The sequence below is a fragment of the Lathyrus oleraceus genome, chromosome 3, assembly GCF_024323335.1.
Source record: "Lathyrus oleraceus cultivar Zhongwan6 chromosome 3, CAAS_Psat_ZW6_1.0, whole genome shotgun sequence".
NCBI classification, from domain to species: Eukaryota; Viridiplantae; Streptophyta; class Magnoliopsida; order Fabales; family Fabaceae; genus Lathyrus; species Lathyrus oleraceus.
Window position 1 is genome coordinate 496,734,526 of NC_066581.1, and position 12,191 is coordinate 496,746,716.

A 12,191-nucleotide genomic window follows, 5' to 3' on the forward strand; every position below is an offset into this window, starting at 1 on the left:
TCTTCCAAATAGAGATTCATACCAAAAGTAGAAAACTTCGTAGCTAAGTCTTCATGGTTGTCCTTGAATTAGAGTATGCGGAGTTCAGATGTTCTTGTTCAGCGTGTATTCATCAGATAGTTGTCGAGAGCAGATTTACTTCACAAGTTCTTGATATGTCTTCCTAATAGTGCCTTCTTCAGAGTACAAGTCATCAGATCACTTGTGTGGAACTCTTCAGATTCAGAGTGTCTGAGTCTTCTTTCGTCAGACTCTGTGAGCTTTCTTTTCTTCAGAGTCAAAGCCTCTACTTCACTTTACTCTAAGTTGTCTAATTTGGACTTGTGTGATGTCATATGTTTGTCTATCTGATCCTTTTTTTGTTAGAGTCTTGCACACTTAGATAAATTTGTTAAGGTACCAATTTGTTTCATCCTTTGTTATCATCAAAACCTTAGAGATGAAATATAGACACAAAATATTGTTCTAATAATCTCCCCCTTTTTTATGATGACAAAAACCTCAGAGGATGATGAAACAAGGATAGTTTATAAAAATTTAAAGGAGTTATCTCAGAGTCAGATGTGTGACGACTCCCCATGAGATAGATCATAGTAAGTTTTAGACGTTCTTACCAGATCGTCTTGCGTAATAGCTTGTTTTAAACTTAGATACTTCCTGCATAGATGAGGATTTCATAAAAAAATTAAATATGCGCATTGCAGCAAGAGGCTTAGATATCAAAAAGACAGAAAATAGAGTAGGCAAAATATAATTCATATATGAAAGAGGAGTACTGATAAGATGACAAAACGTAAAGCACAGAGGAAAAAACACTTAAAGAAGACATAAAAGATAAGCACGTAGAGAAAACAATAAGAAAATCCTAAGTGCCTAAGGGTTTGGAGGAGGCGGCATCATCTGAAGCAACTGAGTCAGCAGGTTTTTAATGTTGGAGTTGACGAAGTCCTGTTGATCCAATCTTGCTCACATAATCTGCTGCTCTTTCTGTAGCTCTTCTAGAGTCTTCAACACTAGAGGAGCAAAATCAGAGTGAGATTTCTCCCCTGAGTCAGAGCATCATCCCTATCCTTGGCAGCTTCTTCCGCAACTATGTGTGCTGCTTCTTCATCATCAGCCTTAGCTTTGGCTTCAGCTTCAGCAGCAGTAGTAGCCTCAGCGGCGACCTTTTCTGCAGCTTCTCTTGCTCTTTCTTCTTCTTCTAGGCGAACTTTTTCTTCAGTTTCTCTACCAACTCTCTCTACTGCTTCTCTGGCCAGACGGTCCTGCAACCTCTCTCCAGCTTCTTTGATGAAGTCGTTTCAGACTTGTTTAGAGAGGCCTTTCAGCTTGAAAGCCTCAGATGTCATCCATCTGATCACTCTATTCCAGTTAATCCTCACTCTAGAGGGATCATCACTGATTCTAGAGTTTTCAGATAGCGATCTAATCTTATTTACTGAAGACTCTGCAAATAAGGCCACTGCCTCTTCCAAGGTGGGAAAGGTGAGTTCAGGTTCAGAGGTGGGAGATGTAGGTGTTGGTGGTGTTATGAGTTTAGCTAAGGGTTCAGTGATCAGTGCATTTTGATGCACATTCTTTTGTAATTGTACTTAGACATTTATCTAGTTTATTTTACTTATTTTAATATTTTATTATGTTTTTAGATTTAAGTTCATGTTTGCCTTTAATCTATTTTCGTTTGCTATTTTCAGTTTTAGTGGCTATTTGATACATGTGGACTGTTTAGATCATAACTTGAGCTACGGGATACCGTTTTACGCATTCTAACATGGGCTGGAAAGCTAAGAGAAAGAGCTACAACTTTCATGTTGAAGCCAAAAGCTTATTCGAAGTGAAGACATCTCAAATAATTCGTTGAAGTTTCGTACTTTAGGAAATAATTTCTTTTGGGACATTTGTTGGGCCAAATTTAGGTTTTTCGACCCAGTTTGAATTATAAGTGAAACCCTTATTCTGTTTAAAAGGGAAGCCACGGTACTGTAGCAAACACACATTATTCACAATAACTTTTTGCTTTTGTGCGGTCATGAAGAGGAACTAATCTCCTATAGTCAATCTGTTGTAGTCGAATTTCCAAGGCTTTGAGGTTTTTATTCTATCAATTTAATTTCGTTCTCTTTCAATTCTATTCTATGAGATTGCATTTGCTTAATCTGTATTTTATAGAAGGGTTTTGATTAAATTCGTATGATTGCATTCCTAACTATTAATCGCCGTTTTCGTCGCTTTGTCGTTAAACTGCATTTGTAAATCGTGTTTGCTTAATTCACGATTGTATTTATCTGTTTGCTTAATTCGGAATATAGGAATATAAATCAATCATATATCTATTGCGCTTGTCAATCGAATTTGAATCGAATAGAGATCAAAGCCGCTTAGGGAATTGGTAGGTAAAAACCAGTGATTAGTCGGAACCGAAAATAGTAGATTGACTTATTTTATAATCGCTTATTTTAATCACTTTTTTTGCTTTTCTTTCTAAATCGACCACTAAAACATAAACCCCCCTTAAATCGATTTCATTATGTTAAGAATAATACAAGAATCCTTGCGATACGATACTCGGGTTGTCGCTTCCGCTAAACTACAGTTTTCTAATTACTCGTTTTGACTCGTGCGCGACAGCGGATCAAATTGGCGTCGTTGCCAGTGATTCTTGTAGATTTTAACCATTATTATAGTCTAACTATTATTATAGTCATATGTGTTCTGTTTTAGCATTTTTCGCCCTAACTTTCTTGCGTTTTGGTCTTTTTGCGTTTTAGGATTAAAAAATTCTGTTTTTTTTAGGAAATTATCTAAATTATTCCGATTCTTTGTCGGTTAACTAGGAAAAATTCAAGGATCAAAAGCCTCTATTTAAAGACTAAATAGTGGAAGCCGTTCTAAAAATCTGAAATTCCTTATTTTTCTATTTTTTATGATTTTTTTTTCTGTTTTTATAGTTTCAAAAAATTTCGAAAAAATTCTCAAAAATTTTAATTGACGTTATTAGATTAATTTTTGTGTTTTTGTATTTTTTTTCCTTTTATTTCAATAGTTTTTTTACGTATTTCAATTGTTTGTTCTTAATAGGGATATTGTCGGTATTTTCCTATTTATTGCTGCATTGCTGAATTAGTTATGTGTTTTCTCATTGTTTGTTGATTTTTTTTCTATTGAGTTTAATATGGCTGACCAAAGAACTCTGAGAGAACTTGCTGCTTCTGATATGAATTACAATGGTTTATATATTGAATATGCTGATGTTACTGTTCCTTTTGAGTTGAAATCTGGTTTAATACACTTGTTGCCAAGGTTTAGTGGTCTTGCAGGTGAGGATCCGCATAAGCATCTTAAGGAATTTTAGGTTGTTTGCTTTACACCATTGAGACCTGAAGAATCACCGAAGATCACATCAAGCTGAGAGCCTTCCCGTTTTCACTACAGGGTGCTGCCAAGGATTGGTTATATTATCTTGAGTCAAATTCTATCACAACTTGGAATGATTTGAAGAGAGTCTTCCTAGAGAGATATTTTCCTGCCTCCAGGGTTGCATCAATCCGAAAAGAAATATGTGGTATTAGACAGGGAAATGAGTCATTGGCTGAGTATTAGGAGAGATTCAAACAATTAGTATCCAGCTGTCCTCAACATCAAATTACCGAACAACTACTTATTCAGTATTTCTATGAGGGAATGTTACTAATGGATAGAAACATTCTTGATGTTGCTAGTGGTGGAGCACTTGTCGATAAAACTCAAGTTGTTGCTAAAGCCCTGATTGAGAATATGTCACTCAACTCCCAACAATTCACAACCATAAATAATTCTATGGTCCAACAAAAAGTGTGAATGACATTCAGGTTTCCTCTTCCAACAAGGCTTTGGAAACCAGAATTGAAGAACTTACTTCTTTAGTGAAACAAATGGTAGTGAGTAAACCTCAAACAACAAAGTTGTGTGGTATTTGTACTTCTACTGAACATCCTACTGACACATGTCCTATTCTTCAAGATGATTCGGTCACTCAGTTGCCTCAAGCATATGCAGCTAACTTTTTCATCCAAAGCAACAATCAGAGAGGGTACAACATTCCTGACTTGTCCACCAACAAATATCATCCCAATTGGAGGAACCATCCAAACCTTCGATATGGAAACCAACAGCCCATCCAACAACAATTAGTCATACCCCTGCCACAACCACAAACCACTCCCCAAGTCTCCACCTATGCACCTTCCAGACCTTCATTGGAGGATCTTGTCAAACAAATGGTTGTTAACAATCTCCAATTTCAGCAACGAACAGATTCCAGTATTCAGACTTTGCAGACACAGATTGGACAACTTGCCACTTCGACGAATGCCATGCAGCAAGCCCAATGATCAAACCAACTTCCTGCCCAAACAATTGTGAATCCAAAAGGTCCTGATGCTAATGTGAGTGCAATTTTGTTGAGATCCGGGAAGGTAACAGAACCAGCCCTAGAAAAAAATAAAAAAATTCTTGAGGTAACACCTGAACCTTCTTCCGCTGTGATAGAAATTGAACCCTCTGTTGTGGTAGAAACTGAAAAAGAAAAAGAGAAGGAGTATGTCCCACCAGTTCCCTTCCCACGTAGAATACTAAAAAATAAAAGGACTGATGATGGAGACAAGGAGAGAGAGATTTTAGATGTGTTCAGAAAATTGGGGGTAAACATTCCGCTTCTTGATGTTATTAAGCAGGTTCAAAAGTATGCAAAATTTCTAAAAGACTTGTGCACAAGTAAGAGAAGGTTGAAGGGCAATGAGAGAGTAAATTTGGGACGAAACATTTCAGCCCTTATCCAGCCTAAACATTCACTTGAAAAGGCTACTGTTTCATCCCTCAATCAGGCCATACCCCAAAAGTGCAAGGATCCAGGAACTCTTGCTATTCCATGTACCATTGGGGATAGTAAATTCGACAATTGTATGCTTGATTTGGGAGCAGGCATTAATGTTATGCATACTTCTGTTTATAATAACCTTGATCTTGGTCCTTTACAGCATACATGTTTAATCATTCAACTAGCGAACAAAAGTAATGCCCACCTTATTGGAGTAGTGGAAGATGTGCTTGTTCAAGTTAATTACTTGATTTTTCCTGTAGATTTCTACATTCTGGACATGTATGGAGGAACAAATTCAAGCAGACCATCAATCATTTTAGGCAGACCATTCATGAAAATGGCGAAAACAAAAATTGATGCCGACGATGGAACCATGTCCATGGAATTTGGTGACATTGTCGCAAAATTTAACATTTTCGATACCATGAAACATCCCTTGGAGGAGCATTCTATTTTTCATATTGAATTGATCTCTGAGTTGGTTGATGATACTTTTTCTGAATTGTTTTCACTTGATTTTACATCTCTATCTGGGTTTGATGATGTTTATTCATGTGATGATTGTACTGACACTAAACTTTGTGTTGTTTGTGCTGAGATTGATGTTGCCTTGCAGGGTGATAGTATAAACGAAGTTGTTTATGTGGCTGAAGCTCTTGACATTCCGGCTGCCCCAAACATACCATCCATTGAACAACCAAATTCTTTAGATCCTAAACCACTTCCCGAGGATTCATATTATGCATCAAAGCTTCAACTTAAGCAGAAATATAAGAAGGGAATTGGATGGACCTTGGATGACACTCGTGATATTAGCTCATCCATATGTATGCATAGGATCTCACTTAAAGATGAAACAAAAGTAGTGAAACAGCCCCATAATCCTTTAATTCTTGATGTTGTAAAAAAGGAGATCACTTTCACGTGTTCATTCAACACTTTTACTTATTGAAGATACTTCTTTGATCCTGGAATACAAGACAAATGCACTAATCAAAATTTCAAGGTCAATGGACACTACCCAAAGTTACTCCATGAGAAGCCGACTTTGGAAAAAAGACTGTAGAAGAGCTCTCTTTGGGAAAGGCTGCTTATGCGATCATTTATCCGCCTTGACTCCTCGGGTGTGTTCTTTCCTTTCTCTCACTCTTATTTTATATTTATGCTCTTTCATTGAGGACAATGCATGTTTTAAGTGTGGGGGAGGGAACCATTTATTTGTTTTGTTTCTTTGTTTTGTTTTTAGTTTTTCTCTGTTTTAATTTTTGTTTGCTTTCTTAAAATAAAAAAATTGCATGATTTTTCCTTTGGTTTTTGAGTTACAATTATGAGTATTTTTCTTAGTTCTCTTGACTAAAGTCTTGTGGTGTGATGTGAAAAATTTGCTGTGCATTTTTAGTATGATAGGTAGGACTAGACTCTAAATTGTATATCTTTAGTAGTAGATCATTAACCCTGGTGAGCTTTGAGCCTTATATGGATAATATACAAAAATCTATCTCGTTATTTCTTGTGTGATTCACTCATGTCTGTTAGTCTCTAGAACTTGAATTGACTCTTGTTGATGTTGTTGTTTACTTGTGCACACTGATATGATAAAGATAATTTTGTTTTTGTTTTTTTGTTTTTTTTAGCCAGTTAGCCAAAAAGTCAACCCTGAAATAATTGCATCCCTTGTTTGAAACCCCCTTGAGCTTATTCTCCATTTTTTGTTTAAAACTCATTATAAGTCGAGAAGTGAAAAACAATATTATCACCCTATTCAAAGGGTTGAAAGAGTCTTGTTTAGAGTTGTGTGGGGTTGAATAATTATGTTTGTAATATTTCAGAAGATGGAAGAAAAAGAAAAAAAAATAGAAAAAGAAAATAGAAAAGAAAAAAAAGGAATGAAAAAATAGAAGGATAAGAGGAAGAAAAAATAGAAGGATAGGGGAAGAAAAAAAAGGAATTATGTTTGTAATATTTCAATACATGTCAATACATACTCCTTCGGAAAAAAATGAATAAAAAGAGGAATGAGAAGAGAAAACAAATGCTATAAAGTTGTTCAAGTGAATGAAATATTTTATAAATTCAACTCCCGCAGTTTCTTTCAAGTCTCTTTTATCTCTTTGAATTTTAGCCTAGTAGCCCTTAGGATTTATCTCACCCTTACATTGGCCACGTTACAACCAAATAAAAGTTCTTTTGATCTTTGTGTGCATGTATTTAAATTGTGGATGTTAGAGTCTTTTCAAGCTTATGGTAGTACTAATTTTCATGTTGTGCTTTGAGTGTAAACAATTAATCCAAACACTTGAGAGTTGAGTGAATTATATCCTGTAAGGATCTTACTGCTATTGATGTACTTTTTGGTAATCTATTTTTCTATCTGCTTTAAATGTCACAAAACAATTGCTTACTAACACCATGTTATTGAAGCTTAGACTTAGAATTATGCTTATACCTTGTATCTTGAAAACTTTTGGAAGTGCATGCTCTATTTTCTTTCCTTTTGTTTTAAAATTGTAATTTTGCTCGAAGTGCAAAAGTTCAAGTGTAGGGTAATTTGATCAGTGCATTTTGATGCACATTCTTCTATATTTGTACTTAGGCATTTATCTAGTTTACTTTACTTATTTTAATATTTTATTATGTTTTTAGATTTAAGTGCATGTTTGCCTTTAATCTATTTTCGTTTGCTATTTTCAGTTTTAGCGGCTATTTGATACCTGTGGACTGTTTAGATCATAACTTAAGCTACGGGATGCCGTTTTATGCGTTCTAACATGTGCTAGAAAGCTAAGAGAAAGGGATACAACTTTCTTGTTGAAGCCAAAATCTGATTCGAAGTGCAGAAGTCTCAAATAATTCGTTGAATTTTCGTACTTTAGGAAATAATTTCTTTTGGGACATTTGTTGGGCCAAATTTAGGTTTTCCGACCCAGTTTGAATTATAAGTGAAACCCTTATTCTGTTTAAAAGGAAAGCCACGGTACTGTAGCAAACACACATTTTCACAATAACTTTTTGCTTTTGTGCGATCATGAAGAGGAACTAATCTCCTAGAGTCAATCTGTTGTAGTCGAATTTCCAAGGCTTTGAGGTTTTTATTCTATCAATTTAATTTTGTTCTATATCAATTCTATTCTATGAAATTGCATTTTCTTAATCTGTATTTTATGGAATGGTTTTGATTAAATTTGTATGATTGCATTCTTAACTATTAATCGTCGTTTTCGTCGCTTTGTCGTTAAATTGCGTTTGTAAATCGTGTTTGCTTAATTCGCGATTGTATTTATCTATTTGCTTAATTTGGAATATAGGAATATAAATCTATCATATATCTATTGCGCTTGTCAATCGAATTTGAATCGAATAGTCGAAGCCGCTTAGGGAATTGGTAGGTAAAAACCAGTGATTAGCCGGAACCGAAAACAGTAGATTGACTTATTTTATAATCGCTTATTTTAATCACTTTTTTTTGCTTTGCTTTCTAAATCGGCCACTAAAACATAAACCCCCCTTAAATCGATTTCATTATGTTAAGAATAATATAAGAATCCTTGCGATACGATACTTGAGTTGTCGCTTCCGCTAAACTACAGTTTTCTAATTACTCATTTTGACCCGTGCGCGACAGCGGATCATTCAGATTGATGAGTAATAGGGTTTTTAGTGGGGGTTTCTATGTGTGGTTCAGATGGAGGTGTTGGTGGTTGTTCAGATGGTGAAGGAATATTGGTTTCTGGTTCAGGTTGGTTTTGGGCGGAGAGGGCGCAAGCCTGAAGTTAAGGGAGAGTAAGGGATTGAGGGTCAAAAGCAGATGAGATGGTATAGTAAGGTGGGGATGAGGGTGTTGAGAAGGGTGGTGATATGGGTTCATTGAACATTTGAGCTTCAGATATGGGCAGAGTTGTGATGGTGAGATTGAATTTTTGAAGGGAGGGTGATGGTGGGTTAGATGTGGAAGTTTAAGAAGGATTTGTGGTGGAGGTTGTGGGTTCAGAGTGTGTGTAAATAGGGGAAGGTTGAGGTAAGGAAAAAGATAGTTCCCTTAAATGTAAAGAGGGAGAGTCAGAAGGTATAGACTTACTTGGAGAGGAGGAGGAGACCATAGGCACAAGTGGTATGGATACAGAAGTTTCCCCCAGCTTCTGATCTTTCTTCTTTAACTTTATTTCAGATGGCTCTCGCATCCTCTTCATGAAGTTTGGTGGATGTCCAGGTAGCCAATCCATTGAGAAGTCAAAGATGTTTACCCCTTGATTTTCCAGGTCCAGCAAATAGTGGGCGATAACCTTTTGGAGGATCTATCTTGGTGAAGAGATAGAGTCCATTTGGTATCTTCCTCTGATCCTTCAGAGCTTCCTAGGAGGTGTCCAGAGAAGGCTTGACCAGAACCCTCTCTATGATTCCCATGCTTTTCATATTTCTTGAATTCAAAGGCCTTCTGGTGTCGACTGTTACATCCTCCATCAGATTATGGCGAATCAGATGATCCACCAAGCCACTCTCTATCAGAACATAGGAAATCAGCCTTCTCAGGGGAATGTATGTTTTGGGCTTCATGTTGTTTCTGGTGTCCCTGACAGAGTCCCTCAGATGTTTGAACACCAAAGCTGGCAGATTCAGCTTGAGCCCTTTGTGTAAGCATTAGAGGATGCATTTTTGGTCAGTGTTGATGTAGTCTGATGAGTTGGATGTTGGGCGATGATGAATATTCCCCAAAATGATCTTCAGCCAGACCCTTAGATTTTGGTGAAGTTCCTTGTTCTTGGACGAGTTTCCCTTCGCGTGTTGTTTGAAGATTGTTGGGATAATCTCCCGGGACATGTATTTTGCCATAGGGTTGATGTTAAAAATTATTCTTCCCCCTGTCTTCTCCATATTCATAAGGTTGGCTATGGATTTCTCAGTGATAACCATCTTCACCCCCAAAACATGAGAGACAATGTATTGGTCGTCTAAATCTACAAATCTCCAGAATTCCTTGACCAGATAGGTGTAGATTGACCATAGAGTCTTTGAAAATAGTTTTCCCACCCTTGCTTTCTTAATTCTTCAGTGAGGTCAATCCTGTTTCTCTTCATATTGTCAAAATCTACCAACGATTTGCTGAGAACTTCTAGTTTGTCAAATGGAGTTGCAAGATGAGTGTTAGGTGGGCAATCCAAAATATGAGGTTCCTTGTATATAGGAGTAGAGATAGCAGCAATTACAGTAGTTGTTTGCTGGGAAGAGGTTGAGTGTTGTTTTGTTGATTCCATTTGTTGAGAAAAGTTGTATACTGACTGTTGTTGAGAATCCATGTAGAAGATGAAGACTGCTTGAATAACACTTGAAGAAGCTTGAAGGTTGAGAGAGAGAGAGAGAGAGAGAGAGAGAGAGAGAGAGAGAGAGAGAACAAGGGTTTGTGTAGGATGTGAGTGAAAAGTGTGAAAGTGAGAATTGTGGCAAGTATAAGTACATACGGTTAGCATGCAAAACGACATCGTTTCAAGGGAATATTAAACAGTAAACAAATGATGGCACCGAAATTGAGTTGACACACTAAGGGGAAAATTAATTACATCTAATGATGGTAGGATAATCCCACAAATCTACACACTACTCGAGGAGATCTCAATAGTCTGTCTCTTGAGTTCTGTGCTAGACAGTTGTCTAGAAGATTCAAGGTCAGACGCAAGAGAGGCCACCTGTTGATCTATCTGATCTTTAAGAAAACTAAGAAATTGGGTCATGAGGATTTCTGATTCAGATAATTACTAACTAGTAGAAATATCAGAGTCAGATTCAGACGCCAGATGTTAAGTTAGAGCCTATTTTGCCATTTCATAGAAGCAGATATATGACTCATTCTGGGTAATTTTCCATGTTTAAATATTTCATAATGAATGAGAATCTATCTCCAACAAGGGGTTTTGTGATGATATCAGCCCATTGGTGGTCTGTATCTATGAATTTTAAGGAAATTACCCCTTTCTGAACATAATCTCTGATAAAATGATGTTTTATTTCTATGTGATTTGCTCTGGAGTGCAGAATATGGTTCTTACTTAAGCATATGACAACAATATTATCACAAAAGATAGGAACGTTACTCTCACATATCTGAAGATCTTCTAGTTGATTCTTCATCCAGAGCATCTGAGCAGTGCATAATGAAGCTGAGATATATTCTGCTTCAACAATAGAGAGTGCAATGGTTGATTGTCTTTTGCTAGCCCAAGATATAAGATTGTTTCCTAGAAATTGACAGTTTCCAGATGTTCTTTTTCATTCCAATCTGTCTTCGGTATAATTTGCATCATAATATCCAAAGAGCCTATACTCTGATGTTTTCTCATACATCAGGCCAAGGTTAGGTGTTCCTTTCAGATACCTTAGGATTCTCTTAACTACTATTAGACAAGATTCGCTTGGATATGATTGGAATCTGGCGTAGAGACAGATGATGAAAAGAATATCTGACCATGTAGCCGTCAGATAGAGAAGAGAGCCTATCATACCACGATAGAGCTTTTGAAAAACCTTTTGACTTACTTCTTCTTTTTCTAGAATGCAGGTAGGATGCATGGGAGTCTTTGCTGGTTTGCTTTCTGACATTTCAAATTTCTTCAGAATGTCTTTTATGTATTTGCTTTGATATACATATGTGGCTTCTGAAGTTTGGTTGATTTGAATTCCTAGAAAGAATTTTAGTTCTTGCATCAAACTCATTTCGAATTCTGCCTACATTAACTCAAAGAATTCTTGACAAACAAATGGGTTAGTTGAACCAAAAATTATATCATCAACGTATATCTGACATATCATTAGATCATTTCTTATGTTTTTACAGAAGAGTGGAGAATCAACCTTGCCTCTAATAAAATCATGTTCCAGAAGAAAGGTGCTTAATCCTTCATACCAAGCTCTAGGAGCTTGTTTTAGACCATACAAAGATTTATTTTTCAGTTTAAAAACGTGTTCTGGACATTTAGAGTTTTCAAAACCTGGAGGTTGGTGAACATACACTTCTTTAGAGATATAACCATTCAGAAATGCGCTCTTGACATCCATCTGATATAGTTTGATGGAATGATTTACAGCAAATGATACAAGCAAGCGAATAGATTCTAACCTGGCGACTGGAGCAAAGGTTTTGTTGTAGTCAATGCCTTCTTGTTGACTATAACCTTATGCTACCAGTCGTTCCTTGTTTCTGACTACTTCTCCTTTTTCATTTAGTTTGTTTCTGAACACCCATTTTGTTCCAATGACGTGGGTTCCTTTTGGCTTTGGTACCAGATCTCAGACATCGTTCTTTGCAAATTGATCAAGTTCTTCTTCCATTTCCAGGATCCAGTCA

General features: G+C 36.5%; 1 protein-coding gene across 1 annotated transcript; it reads left to right on the forward strand.

The window, feature by feature from the left end:
- Positions 1-3,690: 3,690 nt before the first annotated feature.
- LOC127131825 (uncharacterized) lies at positions 3,691-7,625 on the forward strand. The gene is made up of 4 exons (XM_051060722.1): positions 3,691-3,747; positions 3,849-4,299; positions 4,411-5,137; positions 7,550-7,625. The coding sequence occupies exons 1-4, from the start codon at positions 3,691-3,693 to the stop codon at positions 7,623-7,625; spliced, it is 1,311 nt and encodes a 436-aa protein (XP_050916679.1).
- Positions 7,626-12,191: the final 4,566 nt, after the last annotated feature.